At 38.2% G+C, this 27,970-nt stretch overlaps 1 protein-coding gene across 1 annotated transcript; it reads right to left on the minus strand.

Annotated features, from left to right (window-relative positions):
• On the minus strand, positions 1-27,386 carry INO80C (INO80 complex subunit C). The gene is made up of 5 exons (XM_029958901.1): positions 27,181-27,386; positions 9,907-10,084; positions 7,201-7,312; positions 5,451-5,518; positions 1-782 (listed from the first exon to the last, which is right to left on the minus strand). The coding sequence occupies exons 1-5, from the start codon at positions 27,384-27,386 to the stop codon at positions 651-653; spliced, it is 696 nt and encodes a 231-aa protein (XP_029814761.1). The 3' UTR covers positions 1-650.
• Positions 27,387-27,970: the final 584 nt, after the last annotated feature.

Below are 27,970 nucleotides of genomic sequence, written 5' to 3' on the forward strand. Positions count from 1 at the left end.
TCACGATTAAGAGTTACCCAGTGATTTGATTTAATCCTGTTATGTGTATTCATTAGAGTGCTTTACAAACAAGTATGAGTCCAACTTTATTTATGCTGGCAGTGCTTCAATGGAAATATTTGTGTGAAGCTGTTCATTTCCACAGTGCTCAGTACCATAAACAGTCATCACAATAGCAGTACTTGCTAGGTATTTTAGCTTCATTTTACAGATGGGACAAACTGATTTATAGCCAAGTGGCAAGCGCAGCTGGTAAGGGGGTTTAGATGTTTGGGTATCTTGGTGCCTTTTCCTTAATTCAGATGAGGATTCCCTCTGAGCCAGGGCAGTACATAAAATATACAGGGTGGAGATGAAATCCTGTCTCTACAGAAATTAATATAAATGAGACATTATGGTGCAAATACATATCCTTAAGGTCTAAGTTATTCTGTTCACCAAACCAAATTGCTAACAAATTGGCAAACTAACAAATATCAGCATTTATGAAAATTAAATCCATATGTTCTTCAAATGCATGTATCATCAACTACTTCCAGATGTAAAAATCCGTGGATAGTTTTAAAGAACCTCAGTTCCACAGTCAGTTTCCATCATGATGCTCAAAATTAGCACTGTTCACAAGCGATGTACGACAATATTTAGTCTCTTCAGGAAACAATACTTGTTGCTTTCCTTAGAGCTAGGTATCCTGTAACCACATCTGAAGGGAGCATCCGAATATAAGCAAATTCTTCGATAGTACTGAACCTTAGTTTGCTCTGGGGATCTGTGTAATTTGCCTGAAAAACAAACAGTGGTAGAGACACTATTCAAATAAAATTTCAAATCATAATAGTAAAAAAGTGTCTTAATTACAAGACCACAAAATAGTGAGTTTCTCTTCCCAGTAACAGCACTGCTGTTCTACCACGTGACCAAAAGTTTGTCTCTTTTTCTTTCTCCTTATGTCAGAACTTATGAGACGTTAACAGACCCCTATAAAATCACATTAGAAATGCATTAAACATAACAGAGGGCTGAAATAAGTTACATACAAAACACAGCGCAAAAGAAATTCCTCAATTCTAAACTCACCCTAGCAACTCTGTGCCTTGTGCAATCTCTTGCAAGGCAGCTCTCCAAGCAGTCAGGCTGCTGCCAATAAATTACCCACAAAGAGGCTGAATTATGGGCACTCTCATAGCTTTGGACTGCTTTTCTCTTGCTGCATACAACTTAGCTTTTAATTTACTTTAAAGTGGTTGTTAAAGCTAGGGAGTCTCAGCTTATGGTTCTGTGCCTGAACCGATAAGAAATTTGAACTCAGCATTGTGTTTTGCTACAGATGCCTGCTTTTAGGATAACAGCCTGGCCAGCTCACCCTGGGCTATGCTTGTATCCCCAGCTATATTTGGACCCTGGATGCCTGGGAGTGGTGCCAGTTTCCTTCTATCCTCTCCCCTTCCTTGTTGCTACAGAAACCTGGAGCTCGGATGAGCTCAGGGGTAGGCCAGGAGGCTGTGCTGGGAGAAGGCAGGCTCCAGGGTATTGCCTCTCCACCTTCAATCTCCAGGACAATCATTGCCTGTTCAGCAATGGATTACCAAGCATCTCCCAAAACTTTGAAAGTGTTTTCCATACCGCTCTTTAACATGAGATGGTGGCAGGCTGCAAGGCACAGGCAGTTGAGATCCCTTAAGACATTGTTACTAAAAATAGAAAAGGCCAGAAAGAGCTGGAGTATTCTCCCCCTCCATACTGTTATAGTGCAGAGGCCTCTACCATTTTTATGTTGGGAAGCACCTGTTGACTACGATAACAATCCAGTTAATCGTTTGGTGTGATATGACTCAGAAAATTTAGTGTTATTTGTAGCTTGTTTCTTTACAAAGAAATGCCACCAGGTTAATTAAATGTAGTCAGCTAACAGTCAAGTCATCAATTAATTTTCAAACATAGAACATTAGGAATAAATTTATCAGTGGTGGTAACTTCATGGTTACAGCAGGTCTAAATTTATTTTTATTTCAAACTTTACCTCTGGCCTCATGTAAGAAAAGGCTAACCAATTAGACAGCTTTTCAAATGTGCATGATTCAGTAATAAACTAGTCAAGCAATATCTGCAATTTGTATTATGCACCAATCTAGGTTAAAAATACTATGGCAATTCTCCACCATTCTGATACTTTGTATTGGGCTGCACTGTTTGCAGACACTAATGTATGATAACTCATTTATGCCATGACTTCAGTCTGAAAACAAACTTTACCAATACTTCAGCAATAATTAAACAGATTAGAAGAGTAAAGCAAGATGATTTTGCAAAGAAAAAACTCTGTCATGTTTAAAAAACTAAGTCAAAGGCCAGAGAGACATACTCTTAAAACACAATAAACTAGTTATCTCAATCTGTTTCTATAGTAACAGGGCTCATCCATTTTCAGAAAAGGAAGAGAAATATAAACATTTGAAGTTTTGGTGGTTTTTTTTTAATCTCCTTTACAATAAATTACTCTGTTTTGCATGTTAAAATATCTAAATATATATCTTGCAAGTTTATTTTCCAGTGTCAATATAGTAAATAATAGCTTTTGAATTCTAAGCTGCCTTACAAAAATACATAGGTTGTTCTGCTGAGAACATTGGTAAATTTAATTCCATTTGTGTTACACATAGAGAGAGAAGAGGATCAGCAGAATTTAATTGTGGCATTTAATACAACTGCAAGTATACTGATTGAGAGTGTTTTAATATATTTCTCTTTTTGTACCTGCTAGACCATTTAATTCTTCCCTAAATGGGTAATGCTAAGGAATTTATTTTCTTTTTTTTTTTCCCCATGGGGAATCCAGCATTTCCATAGAAAATATATTCTTACACAAATGCTTTTAGATTTTACACAGAAGATACAGGGGCATTTTTCTAATACTAGATTTCTAAAATATTCTATTGTCCTACATATCTTTCCACTAGGAAATGATCTTGAAAGTGTATTTAGCGCTTCTTATGAAACATTTCTAGACTAGCAATTTAAAGGACACGCTGTCTCGGTTATTTTAATAAAAAAGATTTTTTTAAACACAGTAATTTTATCATAGTCTGGAGAACCTTGCAGGCCAGGTAAAATAGGAAACTTGACTCACAATGCAATTAGAGGATGGAAAATTAAGGGGAAAAAAAGTGGAAATAGAGAAGAAGGAAACAAAAGAAGCACTGAATGGATTTGTATAGAGAGTATTTATACTGAGCTAGAATACTTAGAGCACATAAATCACTGATGGAAAGCGGGAGATGGTCAAGAAAGCTGGGGAACTGAGAGAATGATTTATTTCCTATGACTAAACTGACCCTTAACTGGTAGGGATGTGGTCTCCACTCACATTTACATCCTGCATCATCACCTTGCTATAGGTGCGACTGACTAGTTTTGAAATGCATCAAAGGTCAGCGCTGGAAAGCATTATATCTCCTTGGAGGTGGGCCAGTGAAAGGAACTTATGCTTCTATGCCTTCTGCCCCACAGCTTAGCAGCAAACAGAGCAGAGATGTTGCAACAACTTAATAACAGCTGGTGTGAGCACTACTAACACTTGCAAAGCAGCTCTAAGGGGAGAGGATAGAGAAAAGATGAGCACCACTAAGTGATCCAGTATAGAATTTTTGCTATGTTGGTGAAATCTGCTCATTATTATTTCATATGCCCACCTATCCCCCATTCCTCTATCCACTGCATCTTTATATAGAGCAGGAGTACTTATGCAAAGTGCTTTATTCAACTGATCCCTGCTCCTCCTCTGAAAACAAGCTGCTATTATATCAAAGCAATACTGCTACAAGTACAAGAATGTAAGTCTGACTGGCTGGAGGGAATTATTTTCCCTCAGTTTGTGAGCAGTCTCTTCCATTTGCTGTCTGCCTGTTCATCTGTGAGGGAAATGTTGCTTTCCCATTCCCTCTTGAACACCAAGGGTTACCATCCTCTATCTGAGCAACCCACTCCATTTCCAAATCACATTAGGAGGCACAGGCTGCAAATATGCCACCTCCTAGGTGCCTTATTTAAATGTGTTAGTTATAAAATTAAAAAGTCAAAGAAAACACATGCTAGAATGTGCAGAATTACAGCTGGTGCTATAGCTGTTCTTTGATGCCTCACACTGTGTATGTACTATAAGGCAGTCCTTAATTAAGGGCTCACTCATTTTGTTTCCTACTGAGGACTTTCACCTGATTCAGTGTACAGAATGCAAATGGTATGTTAACCTGCATCTGCATAACAAATGTGTACCTTTAAAGACATCTCTTGTGAGGTGATATCAAGCCTGTGAAGGCGGGCTAGTGCCCTATGGATGAAAAACAGATTAAACCAGGAAAAGGGGCCCCAGAAATTCTGTCTAAGATTCTTTGGCATTATAAAGTCTTCATTACTGTAGTTAGCTAGTGTAACCATTACTTAAGCAAAATACAACATTCACATTCATTTCAATTGCAATAAATACACAGGCTTCTGCAAAATAAATCACCGGGAGCTGACGGTGAAAACTGAAAAGATATGCTGTTACTAACAACCGTTTTGTTTTAAGTAAAATTATTCATGTCACAAAGGAACAGTTTCAGCAGCAGATACAAATTTTTTGCTGGGCAGAATTCAATGATTTACTCCTATTTTGTGCCAACAGAATCTCTGGGGAATTCAGGCACCAAATCGTAACTACTGAGACTTTTTGGAGCATGTGCAAACTATCTAAGTCAAACGTGAGGGTGGGGGGTTTTCCCCTTTTTCTTTTTTCTTTAACAAAAATATGTAAAAGAGGCCATATGTGACACACAGGATATACATCTGCCAAACTCCAAGTTCCAGCTCTGAAGCATGAGGGTATTTGAAATTCTCAAAAGTCTACGCCAAGTGTCTGTTTCTGGCTGATTTGTTTGAGGGAAAGTTTGAGAGCAATGATAACAAAGATTTTTTTTAAACTGGGCCAATCAATATAATTTTGCCTAATCTCATTATTGAAAATTGCTGAGCCATCTTTTTAAACTTCCTCTACAAGATACGATGAAATAGATTGGCCTCATGCAAACATTCAGCATGGAAAGTTTCAGTCAGTGTGGTTATAGCTTGGCAATGCTAGCAGTCATGAAGACTGTGGACTACCAGCTTTCAATGCAATGATCTAGAGAATTAGAAATGGTGGGGACCAATGTAGATTCTACAGCTGAGGAAATGGTGTCATAGGAGCCACCTGGCAGGACAAGCTATTTAATCTGTCCTGACATTTATTAACAACCTAAGGATTTTGTGAGGTAGTGATAGTAGCTGGGATTTGGCCCTAAATCATTAGATAACTATTAAGACCAAGGCTGAATAGGAACCTCAGCACGTACATCTTTTACAAAAAATGCACCAGCACTACTTCATTGTGGAAAGTTAGATGCCAATTTTGGAGGGAAAGATAAAATACTTACTGGAAGTCCTGAAATGTCAGAATATTTCTTGGTAGGCTTAAAGGAAGGAGGAGCATCAATATTAAAATCTAGAGACAAACAAAGGGATAAACTCAGTGTTTTATGTATATTTTAATACATAATTTCTGAGATCTCTATTAATTAGCAAGACCAAGGCAAAGAAATATGAAACAGAATTACCTCTGAAAACATTTAGCCTGTAATCACTGTAAATCACAGCCTGATCCTGCTCATCTCTCTAATGGAGTTCAGCAAGCAGAACTTCCCTCCCCAAAAGGAAAAATGCAAGACCTATTCAAACTGTGTTGATTTTTTCCAAGTCTTAATGAATTCCCTTACAGTCAGTCACATGCAAAGAATAGCCTTTATCATATGCATGTTATATGTTAAGATCATGAAACATTGCTCAAGATCGAAGCTCTGAAATACTATAATCCACAAAAGCAAAGTAATCTTTTAAATCAGTTAAATCTTTAAGCATGTACCACTTTAAGCCCAGTCAGTGACCTAGAAAATTGTCTGAATGTTTAAATTAAGTGGTGGAAATTGCTGGGTTTTGGTGCCCTTTAGATGGCAACTCTCATTCATAAACATTTTTCAAGATACAGTTGGTATGTTTAAGCAGTTAAATCCCCAATTTTGGATGTTTACAAAAATATCTTGTACCTGACTCATTTCTTTGTTCTTTTATGATCTCATTTGCAACTCATTCAGATGCTATGATCAATTCAAATGCTCCCTTCACATCAGATTTTTAACATATCATCTCATAATTCAAAAGACCCTAATGCCACAGACAGCTGGTTTTAAATATGAAACTGAATTTCTCCTTCCTCCTTTTTAAAAAAATCCTGTAAATTTATGGTTGCAAACAGAGCATAGTAGAAATAGCAACATCAGCAGATTGTCAGTTACAATAGCCAGGAACACACAGTAGTCTGCATTTTTCTTTAACAGTTGTGTCTAAAACACTTCAAAAAATGGCAAGCTATTTTTGGATAAAGTACCGCATCTGACAAAAAGTATATGCATATGCTCAATTCTGAAATGCCTCCACTTGCCTAAGTAAAATCTGAGGATCCCATTCTGCCTCCAGCTAAGTTCAATAGTATCCTACTTTACAAGTAGACTTGAAGTAAATCTAGATTAAGACCACTGCTGTTAACTCTGCTCCTGTGGATGTACACCAGCTAGGACTGCTAATCAGGACTGATAATAATGTAGTTTCAGCTGTGCTGTACTAAAGAGGGGATGTAGGATTTAAATCTCCCAAGAATCTAGGATAAGGGGCTAGATAGGAAGCTTGGGCTAAGGTCTAAGCTTCTGCAGGTATGTGGCTTAGCAGAATCAATTTGAAAATAGTTCAAATATAGCTAATCGAATAGCAGCCACCCATCAGAAGACCTCTGGGCTGTATGCAGAGGAAGAGCAGGCTCCTAATCAGTGAAGAGGTGACAAAAACCTGATGGGAATAAGGGTTTCTGACCTGGTTTGGATAAATACATTTCCTTTATTAAACTCTCTCTCCAAATGTATTTGAACTTTGTCGTGATACTCGAAGTTATTTGCTTTCCCCTGATTTCCACTTGGGGCTCACCATTGTGATTGGACTAGTCTTAAATATAGTACTGACCCCTGTTCAAGCAGGATATGGCATGCACTGATGAAATAATTTAGATTTGTTTTAAAGAAAGTTATTTGTGAGGATTCTATTATTTATAAATACATGCGAAGCGTCTAAGCAGCTTACAGCTAGGATCATTTAGTTGCCATGGCAATGCCCTTTCAGAAGCAAGAATTTGTTTTAGGTTCTTCCAAGTTCTGTTCTTCTTGCCAGCTGCTGCTCCACCAATGCCGGAGTGCTAGAATTAAAAATATGGTGTTTAGAGAAAAAAATAAACAAAGAATACTAATAACACTTCTATTCCATAGTCTTTCTGATACGTCTCATCTTGTCATGAACCATTTGTTATCCTCACTTATTTCATCAGTAGGATAATATGTACACTTTAATCTTGGCTGCAAGAAAAACAAAGCTTTTTGGACTGTGTCAAAGCTTCTATGTTTTTGATTAAATGAGGGAAATTAAAATCTGCTCTTCACATGGAAATAGAAAATCAATGTGGTTAGGTTTAGCCTGAGATTACAGGATTCTGTATGTACTCCCTTCGTATTAGAACTTATTACTATGAAGCTGTGTCTGAAATTGTGATTACACAGCTAAATTTCCTCTCTCCTTTTTATGGCATATTACAGGTGAAACTCTAGCTCTTTTATAAATTATCCATGACTGTAGCAAACACAACTGATCTTGCAAAATGTAATAAATACTATGAGAAACTTTCTGGAAATTTTATTTTTCTTTCAAAGGATAAAAGACAGGATAATAGAAAAAGAATAATAAATAGAATGTTGGCTGCCAAGACAATTTTGCATTTTGAAAGGTACATTAATGGAAGGCTTGTCACAGGTACTATAATGGTATTTTCAGTTATCAAATGTGATTGCTAAAGACTAATTTATTTATGTCCCTCCAGAGATAGAAGCTGCGCAACATACTGTAATACTTCTAAATGATCAAAGGACACAGATTTATAGCTCTATGTCAGAAAAGAAAATGTTCTTACAATTGGGGAGTTGTTATTTTTGTCAATAATTACTACCTGCCACATGAGTCTCACAGAAACTCAGCAAAGTTCCACAAACAGTCTTCTGCTGTGAATGGTTTCTAAATTAACCTGTTAAATTGATGAGAATCATAGGAGGAAAGATTCAATGAGAAAGCTTTTTTTGTAGACATAAGATATATTAAGATAAGATATATGACCTGAGCTACTTCTGCACTAGTGAAATTCAGAGAAAGCTGGAGCTAGGACAGGTGGAGCTACTGCTCTATAGCAGATATTGCTCTATACAACTGTCAGAAGGTCTTCTTCCCCTTCCCCATTGCCAAGGAATGTAAATTCCACTCAGAAAGTTTAGGAAAAGGTAATTTCTTCTTTATTCTAGGCTCTTAAGTATATCCTCTGCTGTTAGCTAATGGTTCAAACTTTGGCATATGTATGACAGATAGGTACTATTTAATTTATTTTCTTCCTTTTAATGCAAATTAGGTGAAAGGATGCAAAAAGTCATCCAAATTGTTACTACTAGGTCATACCAATGAAATACTAGCTAAAACTCAATGCATTTCTTCTCAAATTAGTAATTGTATTGGAGAGGACAATTTCAGATTTTTTATTATAACTGCCTATTATTTCTGCAGCAGTTGCCAAAGGCCCTGTACATTCATTATTATGTTAAGCATGCAGACATTAGTATTGCCCCTTTGGAAATAGTGACATTCTCTAAGAACTGAAGGATCAGCGCAAGGCCTCTTGGCTATTTAAATCCTATATGGAAGCTACATGGAATGCCTTTGGGCACAGAAGGAGCTTTTCCAATAAGCCTCATTTCTCAAAGATGCTGGTGCTTGCTGGAGGATTAGTGAGCAAACTATACAGTCGTTTGAATGCCCCACTCATGACAGAAGTTGTCTGCAAAGCAGATATAGAGTGACTTGCATGTCAGAGGTAAATTTTATACCCCCTGCCAAACCTGTACTTAGTCAGCTGTGCGATGCCCAATTACCCAGGGTTTATGCTGTGAGATATTGTACCTTATTCATACAGAATGAAATCTGTGATAAAACCCTTCTTTCTAAGTACTGGCTTAGGACCAGCAGTCTGAGAAGTTTGCTTGTCTAGAAAGCATTTGTACAGTGTGCCAATGAGTTAGTTGGCTTTGGCACAGCAAGATAAAAAGATATTAAAAACAAACTAGCAGTGACAGCATTACTAGCTGTAATCTTCCTTCACCTTCTCCCCCAGTTTAAACCTCAGAGTGTTTAGGAGCCTGCATTTCATCAGCTGTCAGCATTTACATGACTGAATGCCGGCAGGCCAGTCTTCTGGCATTTGCTTCTAAATCTAGCAATGACGGGAAGAAGACACTACAAGTCTGTTAAGAGTTTCAGGGACCAGAAGAGGAGCAAATGCCATTCACTACTGACTGTCTGGCTGATTTCTAGTTCAATTGCTTTGCAGCCTGCCTTGGCTGGGAACTGGAACATGGGATTCCTACCTTTCACAGCGGTGTTAATTGTTCCTCTCTAACTTTGGTAGTTTGTGAGATACCACATCATAAAACTTCCAGACTTACCTGGATCTAGTAGGTTTTCTGACTCCATTCCAGAATTTAATATAGCTGTTCTGTCTCTGGACCAGTGCCATTTTCATGTTATAATATAGTCTTTGCACCATAGAATTGAGGTAAATTTCTTAAAAACTGTCAACCTTTTATTTGGCTGTTAAGCTGATTTTGTTAATATTTACATTAGGAATACAGTTACTGGAATCTTAGTTAATGTTTTATGGGAAAAGTTTAGAATTTCAAATTGTTAAAATAATATACTTACGATGAAGTTTGGATCTTTAAATGGTAAGGGCTTGACGGTAGTTTCCACTGATCCTGTGCTGGAGTCTGTGTTCAGAAATTTATTTTCATTCATGGCCTCTCCCCCTGCACTCTGCAGAAAAAATACAATCTTACTGCTTGTTACTCTGAGCAAGTTTAACTGGAGATGGAGCCGTCTGCTGTATTACCTACCTGTTGCCTTTTTAGCCTTCCTATGTCTTTTGAATCTTTAAAGATGTTGCAAGCCAAGAGTGGGGAAGCATGAAACAGAGCATTTATCAAGCAATTTACAACTGACACATAAAGGGGAGGAAGGGGATAGAGTGGCCAAAGCCCACTGAGTAAAAAACGCATTCAGTTTACTTCAGTATTAATGAAAGCCATCTCTGTATAAAGTGCAAGATGGCATGTGCAACCCGAAACAGCAGAAATGTACACTGGATCTATTTCAGAATGTTCTGTATAAAGTATTAATAGGAATATATAAAATTTATAAAAAGTTTTTTCTCAAGATTCTAGAGAAAAATTGATCAATCATCTTATACTTCATCCTTGGCTTCAACTGTGCCTGAGTGAGGACTGAGAGAAAAAGTATATTATTATGTATTATTTTTATATACAAGCCTCACAAAATCTACCTGTGTGCTATAGGTTTTCCAGGCTTCTTTTATGGTTTATTTATTTAGCAGGAAGAGCAGTTGGAGAAGGTGTGTGTGTGACTGGAAAGCTAAAAAAGTTGTGCGGTGTTCTAACCAATTTCTGATAGTTCTGCACGGCTGAGTTTGAGTTTTTCTTTTATTTTGTCAGTGACCTGTAAGTCTCCACACTACTAGAACTAGCCCATGCTACATACGTACATGTTTCTTTTGAAATCCTATAGGGAAGCCAATGAGAATTTTGTCTCCAAGTTTGGCATTTTAGTCAATAGGATATCATACCTTGATTTTTTTTTTTCACTTGGAGAACAAAAAGCTTGGCTAAAAGCTAAGTCAATATTTACTGAATGGGTGGTTAAAATGCTCCTTTATGTTACCTTCAGACAGATAATACTTAAAACAAAAAATATTTTCCTGTAAAAACCTGTATTCAAAACCTTTTGTGTTGGTACAATACTCATTTAAGTAGGAGAAAAAAGGATCATTATTATTGTGATTTATGGGAGTACTTCTAGACACTGAGACTATATAGCAAAGGCCATGATTCATCATATCCTTCTCCAAGTGATTACAAGGGAAGTGTTTTTACTCTTAACTACATGCATAAGTAATTACAGGATTAGGAACTAGGCAAGTTGAACTCTTCTTTGGGAAAATACTTCAATGATTCTGCAGTGCCTGTTTTTAACACAGCAAAGAAACGTCTTAAACACTGAAAGTATTGTATAAAACAAATGTTTCTAGTGCCTTATTCAAATAAAATATATTAATAGAAATAATCTATTTTCAAAACAATAGTCAGTCCTCTGTAAGTAGGGGGAATACTGCCATAATAATATCAGCAGAAGCAAACTGAAGTCTGTACCTTAAACTTGATTCTTCCCTTAAGAGAACAGACAACATTAAAAGGCAGTGACTGTCAGAGAAACAGAAGAAATGCAAATGGATATTTAGAAACATGTACATTATGTGGCAGTGAGCAGAGAAAATACCTTAATAACTCCTGAATAAAGTGGCTTTATACAATGAGTTTCTAGGTTTCAAAGTATATTCTTGCACATGCATGCTTCCAGCACTTCAGATTTCAGCAGCAAACATTAGTCAGTCTTAAGAAAGACAAGGCCTGAGATACAAGATACTTCTGATGAATTAATTATCTCTGATACTGCTCATTATCAGTGTAAATTCTCTAAGTGGAGGAATCAGCAGTCACAGTTATTCTTCAAAGCATTCTTGCCTCTTCTTTGGTACCATCTGGTCTGTGTTAAATCCAATCCCACAGATAATTACTTTATCACTTTTGTCCCTTCAGTGATCTTCTCCTAAGTATTCTGGTTTTTATGAAACAGGCTTTGAGTAGCATTTCACCCATATCTCAAAACAGTAACTAATATAGTGAGACAGAGCAAATAAAAACAGTTAAACAGTAAAAGAAACTTCCTTACACATATAGTCCTTAATTTCTGCAGCTGGATATACTTACATACTACACTGTGTGGATTCAGTGATAATCTTGTTAGTGCATTGGGAAGGAAAGTAAGGAATTCTTCCTGGCAGGAAAATTCCTCAATGTAAATTCTATATGTCATTTCTTTTTCGGACCAACTCCTAAGGGATTTCAGGTATTAGTGCTGCTAAGAGTTGGGCTAACTCTCATTACAGGCCAGATGCTGATTTTCTTTTTGCCGGTATCCCTTGCACAGTGGCAGAGGCAGCAGGATCTGGAGCAAGAACTTCTGCTTTTTTAGGTCATAAGGACACTCAAGTCATACTCCAGTCCCAGTGAGAAACAATGCCAGCAGTAGCTTCTGGATGTGTCATGGACAATTTGAGAGCAGAGGTTTCCTCTCCAAGGCAAAGGGTGCAGGCTTGTGTGCAGGACTGTAAAGCATACCTGATTTCAGAGACCTGTGATAGACTGGGAAGCAAATAAGACCGAGTACTATGATACCAGTTAATGCTGGGAATTGAGATAAAGACATACTGTAGAGGCATGTCAGTTCCCTCACTCAACATTGCTTGTATGAAAACTCTGATTTTTAGCAGTGGCACTATGGAAGAGACACACCCACCTAACATGCTTTTCTTTCTGGAAAAACATTAAAGAGTTGAGAAGAAGCACTGCTTCCAGAATAATGTGCTACTGCACAGAGCCATGAACTCCGGCAAGTACAGAGCTTTGAAATGCTCTTTCCATGCAGCCTGCAGAAGTCTCAGCTGATATCCTCTGCAGCTTTATAGCCACAAACTGCAAGTGTCTCCAGAATCTACAAATCTGTCCAGCCTATGTTTTAAATGTCAGGATTTAAAGTATAGGAAACATCATGTAATGCTTCAGGACTTTTTTTGGAATGTTTTTTTAAAGTCAGGGGATATGGATCTATCTTTGTACTGCAAAACTCACATTTCCTGAAAGTGAATAATACAGTGATAAAACAAACCATTATTTACAGCCTGATGAAAGATTCCTCAGTGAACGATTACTGCACAGTAAAGGTAATCTTTAACTTTTAACATCAGTTGAACAAATCTCTCCCAAATGTGCTTGTTTTCTTGGTCATCCAGATTGGAAGACAGTACATTCTTCACTGTCATGTGCTGGGACAAACAAACAGAAAGAATTCAAGTCCCCTTTGTAGTCCTGTGAAGTGATGGTGGTCTCATGAGCACAGTGAGGAAGTGCCTGTCACCAGCGAACACACACTACTCAATGTGTGCCGTAACCCCCAGCCACACGGGGGGCAACTTCCCCTTCCTGCCCATTTCACAGCCAATCCCCAGAACATTTGGCCTACCCAGCCAGTCTCTTAGCTAACTCTCTCACCCCCAGAGTTCTAGGATAATCCCAAATGCTTTGCTGTGGGGCTAGAAAGAAGGTGTAATCATGTGCTGAAACTCTCAAAAGCTTCTTTAAAGCTTCTTTTTAACTGATCTTGTAAACAATCTTTATGGAGAATTCAATATACACTCCAAGGAGAGAGCAGCTTTTAACGTGCACTTTATAACTAAATTGTGTCTCTTAAATGGTGGTTTATGTAACTAGAGCTACAGGGAATTTGTGCTACATTAGTCACTAAGCAGTATATGTTTTCCTCCATAGTCTGTTGAAGATTATAGCAACAAAGACTTTGGAGTGGCTTTACATTTACAGGGTACACCTGCATGGGAAAATGAAAGTGTGATTTCAGTACAGCTGAACAAACTTATGCTAGTTTTACCTCAGGTAATGATAAAAACACTGCAGTAAAGACTTCATCTAAGCCATCAGTAACTATATTCATCCTCTCCCATTAACTCTTGCTCTGGCTGTTAATCCTCACTGAAGTCCATGCTGCCATACCTTCTCACGTTACCCCTCTCTGTTCTCCTCCTCCTCCCAGTATCCCCCAGGCATAGTATTCCCCCCTGACTGAAATAGTATGTATTAAAAATCATAGGCAGTGGGTCAATTACAGGCTTCTTACAGCGCCACTTGTGCAATTTTATTCCCTCTGTAAAGTTGTGTTTATGCGCTTTAGCTGAATTTTAACTACAACCACAGGATGACAGGTTGGCAATCCCTATCGCCTTGGACAGATGAGAGCAATAGTGAGGGGGTCAGATTCTATTCTGCATTTCTTTTCACGAGACTATCTATCGAGTATTCAGTGCATCCCTGCAGGATGGGACACTGCCTTGCCTGGTATGTACAAGGACTGGGTGACAGTCACCCAAGGGAGGAAGCTGGCTGAGGACTTCACTTGGTTGATAGCAAAAGTTTGACAGTGAAAACCTTCAGCAAACACTTGGGAGTCCCAATAAGTTGGTTGTAAGAACAGCCAAGTGTGGGGAAGAGACCTGAGTTAAGCTTTGCTACCTTTACACTGGTTTCTTTTGAGTAAAGCCAAACCCCAGGAATGAGCCTAGTTTGGACCCTGCTGTTTATGCTGCCTGTAGTGGGAGAAACCACACTGGGAGGCTGCCTATTCATATACTACTTTCAATATTGGGTTTTGGTAGATCTATTAATTTTTTAATATATTTTGTTCCAAATTCCCTACTGCAGATGTTTTCACATGATTTCCAAAGATTGCTCCATCTGTCTGGTTTTATTTAGAGAGAGAACAAGCAAAACTTGTAGACCACAGAAGCTGAATTCTTTGTTTTGGCTATTTCTAGGTAGAATCAGCATTGTGGGGTTTGGGATGGGTGTCTGTGATGGGGCTAAATACCAGGTGGATTAGCTTATTATAAAAGTGCTTGTTTGACTCATGATTTTTTTTTTTTTTTTACCCAGCAAGGATTAAAACTGTGCAGTATATTCTAAAGTATCATTTCTTACTTATTTCTGTTTTGATTATATTCTGTAAGAAGTTTTTTTATTATTTTAGACTAATAGGATTTTATGAAGTATAAAAAAACCCTTAAAAATATGAAATAAAAAAGTCAAAGACATAAATATATGCATTTCTGGCATCCTATCACTGCATACCATGCATGTCAAGGCTTAGAAAAAAAAAGAATTTGCACATCACTGAAGGTACACTATGATCGCCAATGGCCATTTTCACTAGGTGTTACAGTTTTACGTGCTAAAACAAAACTTACAAACAGAAGGCAACTGAACAGTGTGCTGGTAAATCAAAACCTAAATGCATAAATAAATTCCATAAGAACTGGAAAGGGAGTTTCTAGTTTATGGAAGCAAAAAATGATACTGAAAACATTGCTGCAAATCATTCATCAGTTTTAACAATACCGGATATAATTCCTGGATATATATATATCCAGGAATTATAGATGAAGGTGATTACATATGTTGTCTTTTGGTTTTGTTTGGTTTCTGCATTCAGTATTTCTGAAATGCTGGCTTTGTTCCACAGTGATGACTAGGGTGTTGAATGTCATTGCTGAAAAACAAGAGGGGTCTGGTTCTAAATCAAGCCCTCACCCCTGGTGATAACTTTGCCCCAAGCAGCCAGTTTGGCTTACTGAGGAACCCACTTGCCTCCAACCTCTGTATGTGAAATTCAATAAACAGTTTATATTATTTTTACTTACTTTTGGTAGCTGATTTTCATAATCACAATATTAGAACAATATTGTTTTAACTCAGCTTCAATAATGGCATATGTCTAATTATTCCTGTAGTAGGTTACTTCTAAAGCAGCAATATCCAACTTGTAGCAATTTACTCAGCTTTTAGTTGAGTGTAAGTTCTGTGATATCCTGACAGAGCTGTGGCATGCAGCCAGGGAAGAAAATGGTAATTTATAAAATCGATGGATAATACCTGTATTTTCACTAGCAGACAATTACAGTGAGTGAGAATGCCATGTGGAAACAGAGCACGAATGTCACTAGATGACAGCAGCGATGATATGAGTAGACATTTTAAAATTGGGAGTAGATCTTGAATGTCAGCTATTTAACGGACTACCAGCTAATACTGCTCATACTGGAACATATATTAAGCTGTTTGATTAATATATTAGCTCTCACTATAACAAGGCTGGCCCAGGCTTTTGCACATTCTGAATATTTGAATCATTTAACTTTGCATGATGACATGACAGGAGCCATTAAAACTTGAACACGTACCCTCTGGCAGACAAAAATGCAGCTCTTTACATTGCTGGGAATAATTTACAGAGAAAGGTGTCAGAATTAGATGTGCTTAAGCTCAAGTTAAAATGATGGCTAAAAAATTTCTCATTGCCAACATTCTTACCATAGTATATTTCTGAAAGCAAACTCACTGAAGACTCAGAATGTAAGAGTGAGGAAACAGCACTCTTTTGAACAAGGCTGACTCCATGTATGTGACAGAAGGGTTTGCTGGAAACTTATTCAGTAAGATGTATAAACAAGTTCCTCATCTGGTTGCATTTTACTAGTTCTTGGGTTCAGCAGGAAACACCTTTTTGCTCTTCCTTTCATTCACTAAAATAAAGCCAAATAAAATTTCCCCAGCCTTTTCTCTCTCAGCACTGGTACATGGTAGCATTTTAGGAATGTTCTCCCTTCACAGAATGTCTTACCTTATTTTGGGATAGGATAAAAAATAGTTAAGCTTGAAAATGTTCAAGTGCCAGGAGGGAAAAAACCCCTAATTTTGCATATTCACAGCAAACTTTGTTCCACAGAAAAAAATCAGAAAAACTGAATTTACTAAACAAAAAATCCCTGAGTAGTAGCCAGCTGAAACCAGCTATGAAGTACAGTGCAGATCATTGTCCTTGATTTCAAGCAGCTAGTAGGACTGGCAATATATTCATGTATACGGTGTAAACTGGGAGTAAACCCACTTAAGTCAGTGGGTTTAATAATTATAAACTCGTCTCAAAAGACAAAGGTCCTGGTATAGGTTTCTGCTTCCACTGACATCAAAAGTAAATCTCCCAAAGGCCTGACAACAAAAATATTTTTGTTTAAATTACCACGTTGTGCTCAGATGCTACTGCTGCTTTCACTTATAAAGAAAGCTGAAGGAGGGTTGTTAAAAACAAATATAACAACATAAATCTTGAAATTAGATCGTTGGATTATTATAATAATAGTCTATAATTCCAAGTACATGTCACTAAATGTACTTCTTCTTCTATGCAGTCCCCAAAGGACTTCTGGGTCATGTGCCAAACTACTTATCTGTGCGAGACTTACAAAATCTGCCCTTCCTAAAGTTCTTTCTTTCCAGCACTTCTCTCCCTCTAGCTTGCGGAGTATTTCTGCTGATTATCAGGAGTTAATCAACTAAGCAAATTAACCCCAAACATGTGACTGAAATTTAGCTATAATCTCTGCTGTTAAGTATATAAGAGCTAGGGGGGAGGTTTTTGAAGCAGGACATGGAAAATATTCCAACTGCAATCTAAATAAACACAGATAATACATAAAGAGACATACACTGTCCGGATAGCACTCTCTACCTTATGCTTTCAAACTTTTGCTGCTTTGAGGTGAGTTAAAACATCTCACATTTCAACTGCCTTAGAAAGGCTGAATAAAATTTTACTCATGCACTAAAAGATTGGACTGTCACAAAGTGATGGATGGCTTTCCTATGCTCTCTGTAGGGCATTTCAATACCATAGACTCCAAGCGCTCTTGATTAAAAGGCGACATTCTCATTTAGGGTCCTGTCACTGCCTGAGCTTCAAACCATTATCATTCACCTGCACTGGTGCTTCCAGTGACAAAATACTTACAAAAATGTATAAAATACTAATTACTTTAGTCACTTTGATAGAGGTATAAAACACCCTAACGCAAAGCTCCATTATACTGTGTGAGGGCTTGAATTGAAAATTAAAAATGCAGCCGAAGGGGGAGTAAGATTTTAATTACACTCCCCACCTCTCAAACATTTCTTAAAAGTCTAGGGGAAAAAAATGTAGCAATTCCATGACACAGGATCTCCTTTCATAATGCTCACTTAAAAAAACCCCAAAATTAAGCCAGAAAAACTCAAGTTTACTTTCCTCTCTTCAAAATTATTACACCATCAAACACAGAAAAAGACTAACAAGCTTCAATAAAAAGCTTGGATTTATTCTCAGGGGATTTCAAATGCCAAACATGTTTTTCCATTTAAAACTTTCAGGTACTGTGATAGGCAAAATTTCATAACTTACAGATATTTAAAGGAAAAAAAAATTACTATTTCCTGTGGGGAAAAGCCTCAAATAAAATGTAATTGAGACGCAACTGTGAATAGCTGCATGCTATCCCAGAAAAGCTTGCTTTAATTTGCATTTGCCACAAAGCTGCCTTCGGCTTAAATAATTGCAAAGGATCTCTTACTTTTAGATTTCATTTGGTGGATTGGGATTACTCCTTGCTTATAAAGCTTGACAGTTTTCTTTATTAAGAAAATTGTAACTTTGACAAATTCACAAGCTGAATGGCACACTGAAGCACCTCTGAATCTAAAACTTTCAGTATATGTGGAATCGAAAAGCACATGTTAGGTCATACTTTCACCAAGGGTAAAAGTGAGCCCAGCTAACAGAGTATTTTGATCCCTCTAGAGAAAAAAAAAGTGCTTCTAAATTGATGAGCTTTAAGACTGAAAATGGATGGAAGCATACCAGCAAAAAGGACTATAGTAAATCACAATTGAATTTTTATAAAAACTGCCAATACGTTCCTTTCTCTATCAGAAAAATTCAGTTCAGTCAAGGACTTTGGCTAAACTGCTTCTTAAAGTTTAAAATACATCATTTGATACATAACAGTTAAGGTCAAAGTACTTCTGGAGAAAAGAGTGGAGGATTACAATATGCTCATGTGCTGTTAACATTGTAATGCTGCTCAGGGAGCATACCAGAATCCCTCTGTCAAGTAACAGGCTTCAGCCAAGGCAGAAGAAGGATCCAAGTCCATTCATCTACATGTGACTGAATCAGCGACAAGCAAAGCAAAAAGTTATTGGCTCCTATGACTGATGGGAAAGTAATTTGATTCTGAAAAAAAAAAAGAAAATCAGTTTCTTGATTGTAGTTTATTCTGTAAAACATTATCCATTCTGACAGGAAACAATGTTTGAGTAACAAAGAAAAACAAAACAACATTAGTTTCAAGTGAAAACAGAGTGTATCTTTCTTTCAGAGCTCCTATTCTATCTACCTTGCTTAGGAAAAAACACGCTGGGATTAGAATAGTCAAATTTTACCTTCAAGACGTTATGGACTAACTGGTCAAAAACCTATACAGAAAATGAAATTTTACTTTTGTATTTTTCCTATTTTTTTACACATTTTAGCACTTTCTTCTGTCTTTCTTGTAACTTTAAGTAGACAAAAATTCTAATTTTATTTCATTTCTGCTAACTACACTACTACTGCATTGCAGTCTAAAGTTACTCAGAAGGTTTTTCCATTTGTGTACAGTTACATAAGACTGTCATACCTGAAAACTATCTCAGAAAGACAAAGGTTAGGTACACTGATGTATGGAACATTCCACTTCTACAGGAACCGAGAGTAAAAACATTCTTTCTACAAACCTTCAAAAAGTTATCAAAGGCATAACGTATCAGAGAGTACTAATTGTATCAGATGCGCCAAAGGTCTTTTAAGGAAGACAAGAAAAGAAACTATACCTTAGTTTTTAAAATCCTTCAGACTACAAATGCCATCTTTATTGTTTGTCTCATATTATGGGACAAAAAATCTGGTTGCACATGCCCTGAATACTGTATTCACTTTCCTTCATCTAGTAAACTTAACACCAACCATTCCAGCTTGAAGAGCACACCAGGTCTCCTGTACTCAGCAAAATTGTAGGTGCATTATCCTATGGATACCTACATTTAATTGGATAATGAAAAAAACCCCTAATGACTGAACCAAAATAAACATACGGTAAATTCTAATTTAGATGAAAATAAGGTAATACAAGTATCTATTGTACGTTATTTTGAGGCAGCTCAGGAGGAAAAGGGAGGAGAGAGTTGTATGGTAGAGCTAATTTCAAGGCAAATTTCTCAAATATTTCTGCAGAAACATTTGTACAAGTAGGTGGTTGTTTATTCAACTATAAAAGTTCTGTAGCACTTCACCCTGATACTATATATTGAAGCTGAGGAACTGCAGCAGATCTGAAAAGCGCCAGACAGTTCAGTGTTTTGCTTATACACTTCTATCCCGACTGCCTTTTTTGCTGGACTTGAAACAGAACAGAACTATTAAAAGACTTTTCCACTACATTAGAACTAGTGAAGTTTTGCTATCACATCCACTATCGTAGGTGAAAGGGAAACATAGTATTTCATATTTTGTGGTTGGTTTAACAGGATTCTATTTTAGAATATTTCCCGCAATGAATTATTCAGCAAACAAACAAAATACCTCTTGGGCAGATGAAAAGTATGATAATAAAAAGGGCAATTCTATATCTGTATAAAAGGCAATTCTGGCTGCAACATATAGGTTTTACAAGAAAATGGAATTTCTGACTTGAGAAAATTCAAGGTCAGTAATGTGAGACTCAAACTAGCATCTCTAGTTCTAGACTACGTAAACAAAGGTAATCAATTTAAGGAATAAAGCCTTTCCAGATTATCAGTTTCGTTTGAGGAGCCTGAATACACAGCATATGTCAAGGAAAAATGGCCTTCTCCTATTTCAGTTTGTTCATTTTAACAGTTAATTTTGCTGTAAGAATATTGTCCTGTTCTTTCCAGGGAAGAGCAGTTCTATGAAAACTTAACCACTGTTACAGTGTAGGAAGAATTAATGCTGTTCATGGATATGAATTCTGCTGTCAAGACCAGGTGTATTTCACAACACAGTGAGTGTCACAACTTTTATGGCTTTCTGCAGGTCTAAATAAACAGCTAATCTTTCCGTTTGTTTTCTTGGAAAATGTTAATCTTTTTGTTTTGAAAAATGTGCTCAAAACCTTCCCAGGCTACCAAACTAATATTTCTATTAGCTTTTCTAATCCAAAATAAATACACTGATAAAACTACCAGTGCCTTGCTACAGCAAGAACTGAAGTTACTACCTAACACAAGTATTATACTTTAGAAAAATGTGAAAAACAGTCTGATACCTCTATAAATCTGCACTATCTAGACAGTTAAGTTATTCCACATTTTCTTTTGCTAATCTGAACCTTTTAAAGAACTAACTGGATTCTGAGACCACTTTTTAGCATTACTACCTCTCAGAAAAAATGTCATTCTAAGGTACATGCATGAGGTGTTTTACATTGCTCTTTCTTTCTCAAAAAATGACCCATCCTATTCTATCTCCTTACAATAGAAGCAGTGAGCCATCTTTATTAACTCTCCTAAGTTTCTTCCATGTTTATTATGAATCTTGAAATTAGATGTGATCACAGTAAGACTCCATTTCCGGTTAGCTAAAAGAAAGATTAAAATTATCTACTAGGATAAGTGGAGAAGAGTAAAAAACCCACGACACCAGCATACTGAAACCCATAGTAAAAGTCAACACACGTGCTTTTGCCTTTCTACAACATAACCCATCTGTGTTTACTCTAAATTTGAAATCTAATCACATTTGGTTGGGGGGTAGATAATTCTCTGAGACTGGCACAGTATGGTTTAGAAATTCACACACTTTTAAGATTGCAGGTCATCTGAAGCCTTCAAAATGGTATACATGTCAAGTAAAGTCAGATCTTAGCTCTGTTTTGACAGTGTCCATTTTAACCAGATTGCTCTATAAAAACAATGCCCTTTTTAAAAATGAAGCTAAACTTAAAATACACACAAATGTTGGCAGATTTCTCTAGAAAATCTGCTAATTATCTTTTAATTACCATTTTTCCCCATCAGGCACAGAGAGATTCTGGATCTTTAACAGATTTGACTTCAAATGTGCAAGTGACAAAAACTGGATAATCCTGGCTCTCATTAGTGAACTGCCTGAAAATAAGATGTTTTTTGGGATGAGTATTTCAGCTATTCACTTTCAGCTTTGTTGCAGAAAGTATCTTTGTGGTGCAGCATCTGAAAGGATTGGGAGGTAAAAGCAGTGACCCTCTGAGAACTTCATACAGAGAACTGCAGGTTTGGGGAATTTTCAGTGCTCTGTGGTCTGGTGACATGCAGTGTGATGCCAGAGTATGTTACCTATGCGTAGGATAGCTATCTCAATTTAAACACTACATGCTCAAACTCTTGTTGAGACATGTCAATTTGTTTTAAAGTGGCTGCTAGTTTTGTAAGAGCTAAGACTCTTTGGTAGGGTTGGGAATAAGTGTGCAACTGGCTGAACTTGAAGAGCTCACCTTAGCAGCTCTTACCAGTAACTAGCAATCACCTGTAATGTATCAAGATATCTATACTTTATCAAAGTCTCATTTAAATCAGTTTAATTATGTTTGAATTAACATCCCATGGGAACACATTATATCTTTTAAAGATATCACTCCAAGCAAGCAATAGCTTCAGACTGGCACTGCTTCATTGGTTAAATTCACATATTTTCAGTTACTGTCATAATTTTAAGGGCTGAGAGATGTTTTAACACAAAAAGTGTAGTCTAATGCATAATGACGATAGCTGCACTAGAGCAGATATATGTCCCAGAACATGGAGAACAGTAGTTCACCTCAGCAGTTGCAGTGGTACTTGCCAATTCTATAGTTAAACTCCTTCACCCTAACCTCGTTTTTCAGGAAATTACAGCCAGATCAAATGGACTCTTTAAAACAAAGTAATTTTTAAACTGATGTGATGGTTTCCTACTAAAAGCGATAGGTTTGGTAAAATAGCGTAACAGGAGAACTGATTAAATTTACTGATGGTTCAGGGTCCAATTCTATGCTATTTATGTACTAGGGTAAGCTCTCTGTTTTTAGTGGGCAGCTTCTGAGTATGTAACAGCAACCATGTATATATTTAAGTCCACTTGTTGAACTTACAGCTCTCTATCAGAACTTTGAAATCTGATGATCTTCAGTTTATGACATACAATCATAATTTAGTTATCTTTAAAATAAAAATGGATTTCTAAGAGCATCTTAGAGTCACTCGGGTTTTTTTCATGTTGTACATTAGAAGAGTTTATTTAAGAGGATGGTAACTTTAAAGCATTTTGATTTTATTTTCTAATATTGTTGTATAGCTTTTATTTTTAAGCATAGAACAAGAAATACAGAAAGTGTTAAGTATACAAATGAGAGCTAGTTACATAAAATGAAGGTTACTAGTATTGCTGCAATAATCCTAACTGTAGATAAAATCCATATATTTAATAATTTAACTTCTAAATACCACTACAACCTTTATTTTCTAAATAGTACCAAAATCTGCTGTTATAAAAGCAATGGAGAGGAGAGAAGCAAAAAATATTCTCTGTGTATTTCTGTACTTTACAGGGCAGTTTACATCAATTAAAAATGTAAGACAAAACATGATGTCATTCTCAAAGTAAAGTGTTTATTATACTTCATCAGGTTAAGTCTAAAGTTGTTTCACAAATAATGCAAGCAAATATAGATTTACCACAATATTTAGCATATTTTCTCTTTTTAATTGTCCTATGAAAAAATCAGAGATTTTTTTTTTCCAAATCATTCTCTTATCTTACTGGAAATTTTATCTTTAAGCTTGTTGGATGTCACAGGCAAGCATTTTGTTTCATTAATTACATCTAGAATATACTCTTTTTAAAGCTCCCTGTTGCTGTATAATTTATAAAAATAATGGTGTGAACACTAAGGTAGAAGAACCAGTGGCATTTTAAGACCAGTGTCAAAGATTCTAACCCAGGCTAAGTGAGAGTAATTAATAAGACAGAAGACCTGGAGACAAGTCCACACAAAAGCCAGCAATGGAGCTGAATCAGCACAGCAGCTGTTGGGAACCACTGGGCAGGGACATCTGACTGAATGGTGCTGTGTAAATCACTACACAGCACTGGTTTTGACACATTAATGTTACCATTTAATATACATAATAATCCTCAACATTGCTGCAGCAAAGACTGAGGTCTTTTTCAGTGGCACAACAGCATGGGAGGAATACTTGTGTAATGCTAATGAAAGTGAAGTAATCAATTTGCAATCATACTTTCCTGTAAACTCATTTTAACAGACATTATATCTAAAAAGCATGTGTCTCCTTCTGCTGACATGACTGACAAGCCCTACATACAATGTGCTTCCAAAACAAACATGGCTCAATACCTTTGGGTCGGTAACTCATACAAATCCCACAGAATGTTCTGAGTTGGAAGGGACCCACAAGGATCATCAAGTCCAACTCTTAAACTGAATGGCCCATATGGGGATTGAACCCATAACCTTGGCATCATGAGCACCATGCTCCAACCAAATGATGGAGAATGTTTCTTAGTAATGCTCCTAAAGTGTGTCTTAGAGAAAGTAACAATTCACATGCTGGAGAAACAGAATCAAACTGGAGTTTAAAAAAATCTGTATGCTGTGTAATTCTGCATGCCTTCTTGTAGGATACACACTGTTACTCAAACTAGTTGATTACATTGCTAGGTTTAAGCAAATTTGTTATATAAAAAATAAACACATTTTTTAAATTTACACTCTTACCAGACTGGTCTGTCTTTCAGGGTGAGCACTGTGATAGCTACTTGTAACACAGAGCGCACAAAAGAAAAAAATAAGTATGTGTTTTGCAGAACTTACAAAAATCTTTTTTTGTTTAATTTCACAATGATGGAATCAGAGATGTGGGTATGTTCACAGCTGGAACAATGTGAAGTGTATTTTCACATAGGTTGGCACAAGGTTCTCAGCAAAAGTTACTAGTTAATATAATGGAAAGTCCCCAGATTCTAAGTTGACCCCTGCAAGTAGTTATAAACCTCCCAGTAGGGATTCCCTTACCTGTAGTTTGCTACTTAACTAAGAAATAATTCCCTATTTCTCTATCCCTTTCAGAATGTCAGTTTGCTTAAAATAGAAATCATTTAATGCTGACCTATGGCAGGACACATTTAGCTTCTAAAGGGCTGAAAATAGGCTATAAAAGGCTGTAAAATATCAAAGGGGTTAATTAGGAAAGTGAATGGTCAGAAGATTAACAAATGCTACCTCCAAACTTGTGCTGAAACTGGTGTGCATGAAAAGTGTATAATCAGACTACCAGATGAATGTCACTTGTTTGGAGTTAAAAAAACAAAATAAAATAAAAATCCCACATGATTGGATATTTGGTATATAATATATTCAGAAAAAGTATTTAAGTCATGGATGACCTAGTCCCTGACTGACTGAGCCACTTAAAGATTGAGTATATTATAAAAAAAGAGAGCATTAAGTGCTTGTTGACTGGCTACATTTTGAATAGCTCATTAGACTAGAATTATTGTTTCATTGTGTCACAGGTTCCTTATCCAGAAAAAGTATATTACTCAGCAATTAACCAAGGTCTTTTAAGGACTGCTGGAGATTAAGATTAAATAACATACAGCAGAAGAAGGTGCTCGATGATCAATGTTTCTAAGTCAAAAAATGCAAAGTCCCATTTCATTTCTGTTTGAACTGCCTCACTCCAGAGCTAGTCAGCAACATTGAATGAGATTGCCAGAAGATCAACGAGCTGTTCCTTGTCCCACTCCTGAGGTTACTTTTTCTGAGACTCATTTTTTCTTTTCCTTATTGGATTGATCTGCACTGCTGAAGTCAATCAATGTATACGCTAACTCGGACGCAGTGTTGAGAAATTACATCTTTCTCCACTGAAACCACTTGTGAGAAAAATTACAAAAACTGTTTATCAAGCAGTATTGAAACACAGTTTCAGTAAGAAAAGTCTTATAATACTGGAAGCTGTCCACAAGCTTTAGTTTGGCACCCACTTCAGAAAACAGTTTTAGAGGTAGAAGGGTTTGGGGAATTTTTTAAATATAAATGATTCTATACACATTTAAATAATATATAAATAAATAATGTTTTATATCTGCACACACACACACACACACACACACACATGCACAGAGCAGCTTGCTCCACAGGGGAAAATCCAGATTGTTATCTGTATCCCACCTTGAAAAAGTTGTGAAACATGATGTGGTGCAGTTTGTTAGTGACTTGAAGCACTATGGTGTGTACTCCCTCTCCTAGGGATAAGCCCACCAGACAAGAAACCGTGGAACTGCCACAGGGTGAAAACAAGTGTTACAAGAGGATCATCCAAATGAGGAAGGGTTTCTGCCTGTGCTCTGGCATGTGCACAATGGCTTTTATTTGCCTGGAGAGAAGATCTGCTGAAAAACGCATAAACATTCCCTTGATCTGATGGCTCACGTGAAAATAAGCAACCTAACTAGCAGTAGGGCATACTTTGTAGCTACTGTTATAGTTCATGAAATATGACTGAGAAGAGTCATTTCCAGGGGAAAGAAAAAAGACAGCCATTTTTTCCAACCATCTTTTGACCACTTTAGCTACCAAAATCTTTCTTGAAGAAGTAATCTGAGACATATGGCATCTCAAGTCTATACAGGTGTCGCATACACACTGATTCTGAAGACATTCTGGGACTTAGTTTTGGAGCATGAGATGTTTCCTTCATCAAGAAGCAGATGACATTAACTGGGGATGGGTGGTGGTGTCACATGATGAAGAAACAGTCTGTACCACCCGCTGTGATTGAGGGTTGGAGTTTAGAAGAAACTCACCTTAACAGCCCTTCTCCCTCCCCTGGCCCTGTTCCCTGAAACTCAGGCTCTGAGGTTACATCTTCATTTCACGTTTAAGTCTTCTGCTCACTTAGCCCAACTGAGAGAAGGCCACCTGAGCCGCACACAGCAGAACTAGCAGCTGTTGAACTGTGCTCTGTCCAGCACTAGTGTCTGCTCCGTGACACATCAGCTACCTCGAACTAAAATCACCATCGCGCTCGATCAGAGGTTTACGCGTGGGGGTGTGTGCACAGAGCTCAGGTACAAAGCTGAAGGCTGAGCGCGGGGAACAATGAACAGCCGCGGGGCGCTTTGATCAGAAAGTGTCACCGCACGCTTGTGTCACCATACATTTGTGACCACACTGGACACCTCGGTGCTTCCAAACGCAGCTCCCACCGCATCCCGGTTAAGCGTTGCCTCTGACCCACACATCCGGCTGGGGAAGGCGTGAGAACGACACCACCAGTCCAGCTGTACACATCGAGGGGACACAACCTCCACGATACAGGGAGACGAAGGAAGCGGCCCGAAACTCGGCATTCCAACGCCTGGAAGGGACTCGTAAGCCCGAGGGACATGGCGGTCCCCCGGCAGGCACCCAGCGGCCAGCCCTTCTCTGGGACTCGGCAGCTTCCAGCGAGGAAGCAGGAGTGCCGCAGGAACCCGGGCGGGAGGCGATGCCGTGTCCCGGGATACCGCATTACGGGAACGGACAGCCGCCGCGCGAGGGGCGGGAGCAGGGAAGGGAGGGAAGTAAGGGAAGGTCACCGCCGCGTGGCGCGCGATGGTCGCCCACTGCCACCGATTTACTGGCGGAGCCACCCGGCGCGTCGGCTTTTCTTTTTCTTGGCGGGAGCCGGCCGCCGGTGCCGGGCTCGCGGTGCGCTTTTTCTTGCTGCGGGACGATGGCGCCGGGGAGACGCGGCGGCGCGGGCAGCAGGCTGGCCATGCCGCCCCGTATCGGCTCCTGCGGCCGGCACAGTCCCTCCCGGCTGTGGTGGCGGCGCTGTGCGCGCATGCGCAGGTGGGGGCTCGGCGTGCCCCTCTCACGGCCGGCTGGGTCGGGCCGGGGGCGGGCGAAGCGTAGTGGGGCACCGGCCGGAGGCTTGATGAGGGAGCGAGGTCGGAGCGCACCGCGGGGCGGGGCTCGGAGGGGGCAGCTCGACCTCCTCCTCGGTGGCCCTGCAGTGTCGCGGACCCCTCCTTGGAGGCCTTGCTGTGGCAGCAGAGCCGGCCCCGGGGAGCCCGTGTGCGTGGGAGGTGACTGTGTGTCGAGGTGTGGGTT

This window comes from Manacus vitellinus, unplaced genomic scaffold (assembly GCF_001715985.3).
Source record: "Manacus vitellinus isolate BGI_N305 unplaced genomic scaffold, ASM171598v3 scaffold_17_pilon, whole genome shotgun sequence".
Lineage (NCBI taxonomy): Eukaryota > Metazoa > Chordata > Aves > Passeriformes > Pipridae > Manacus > Manacus vitellinus.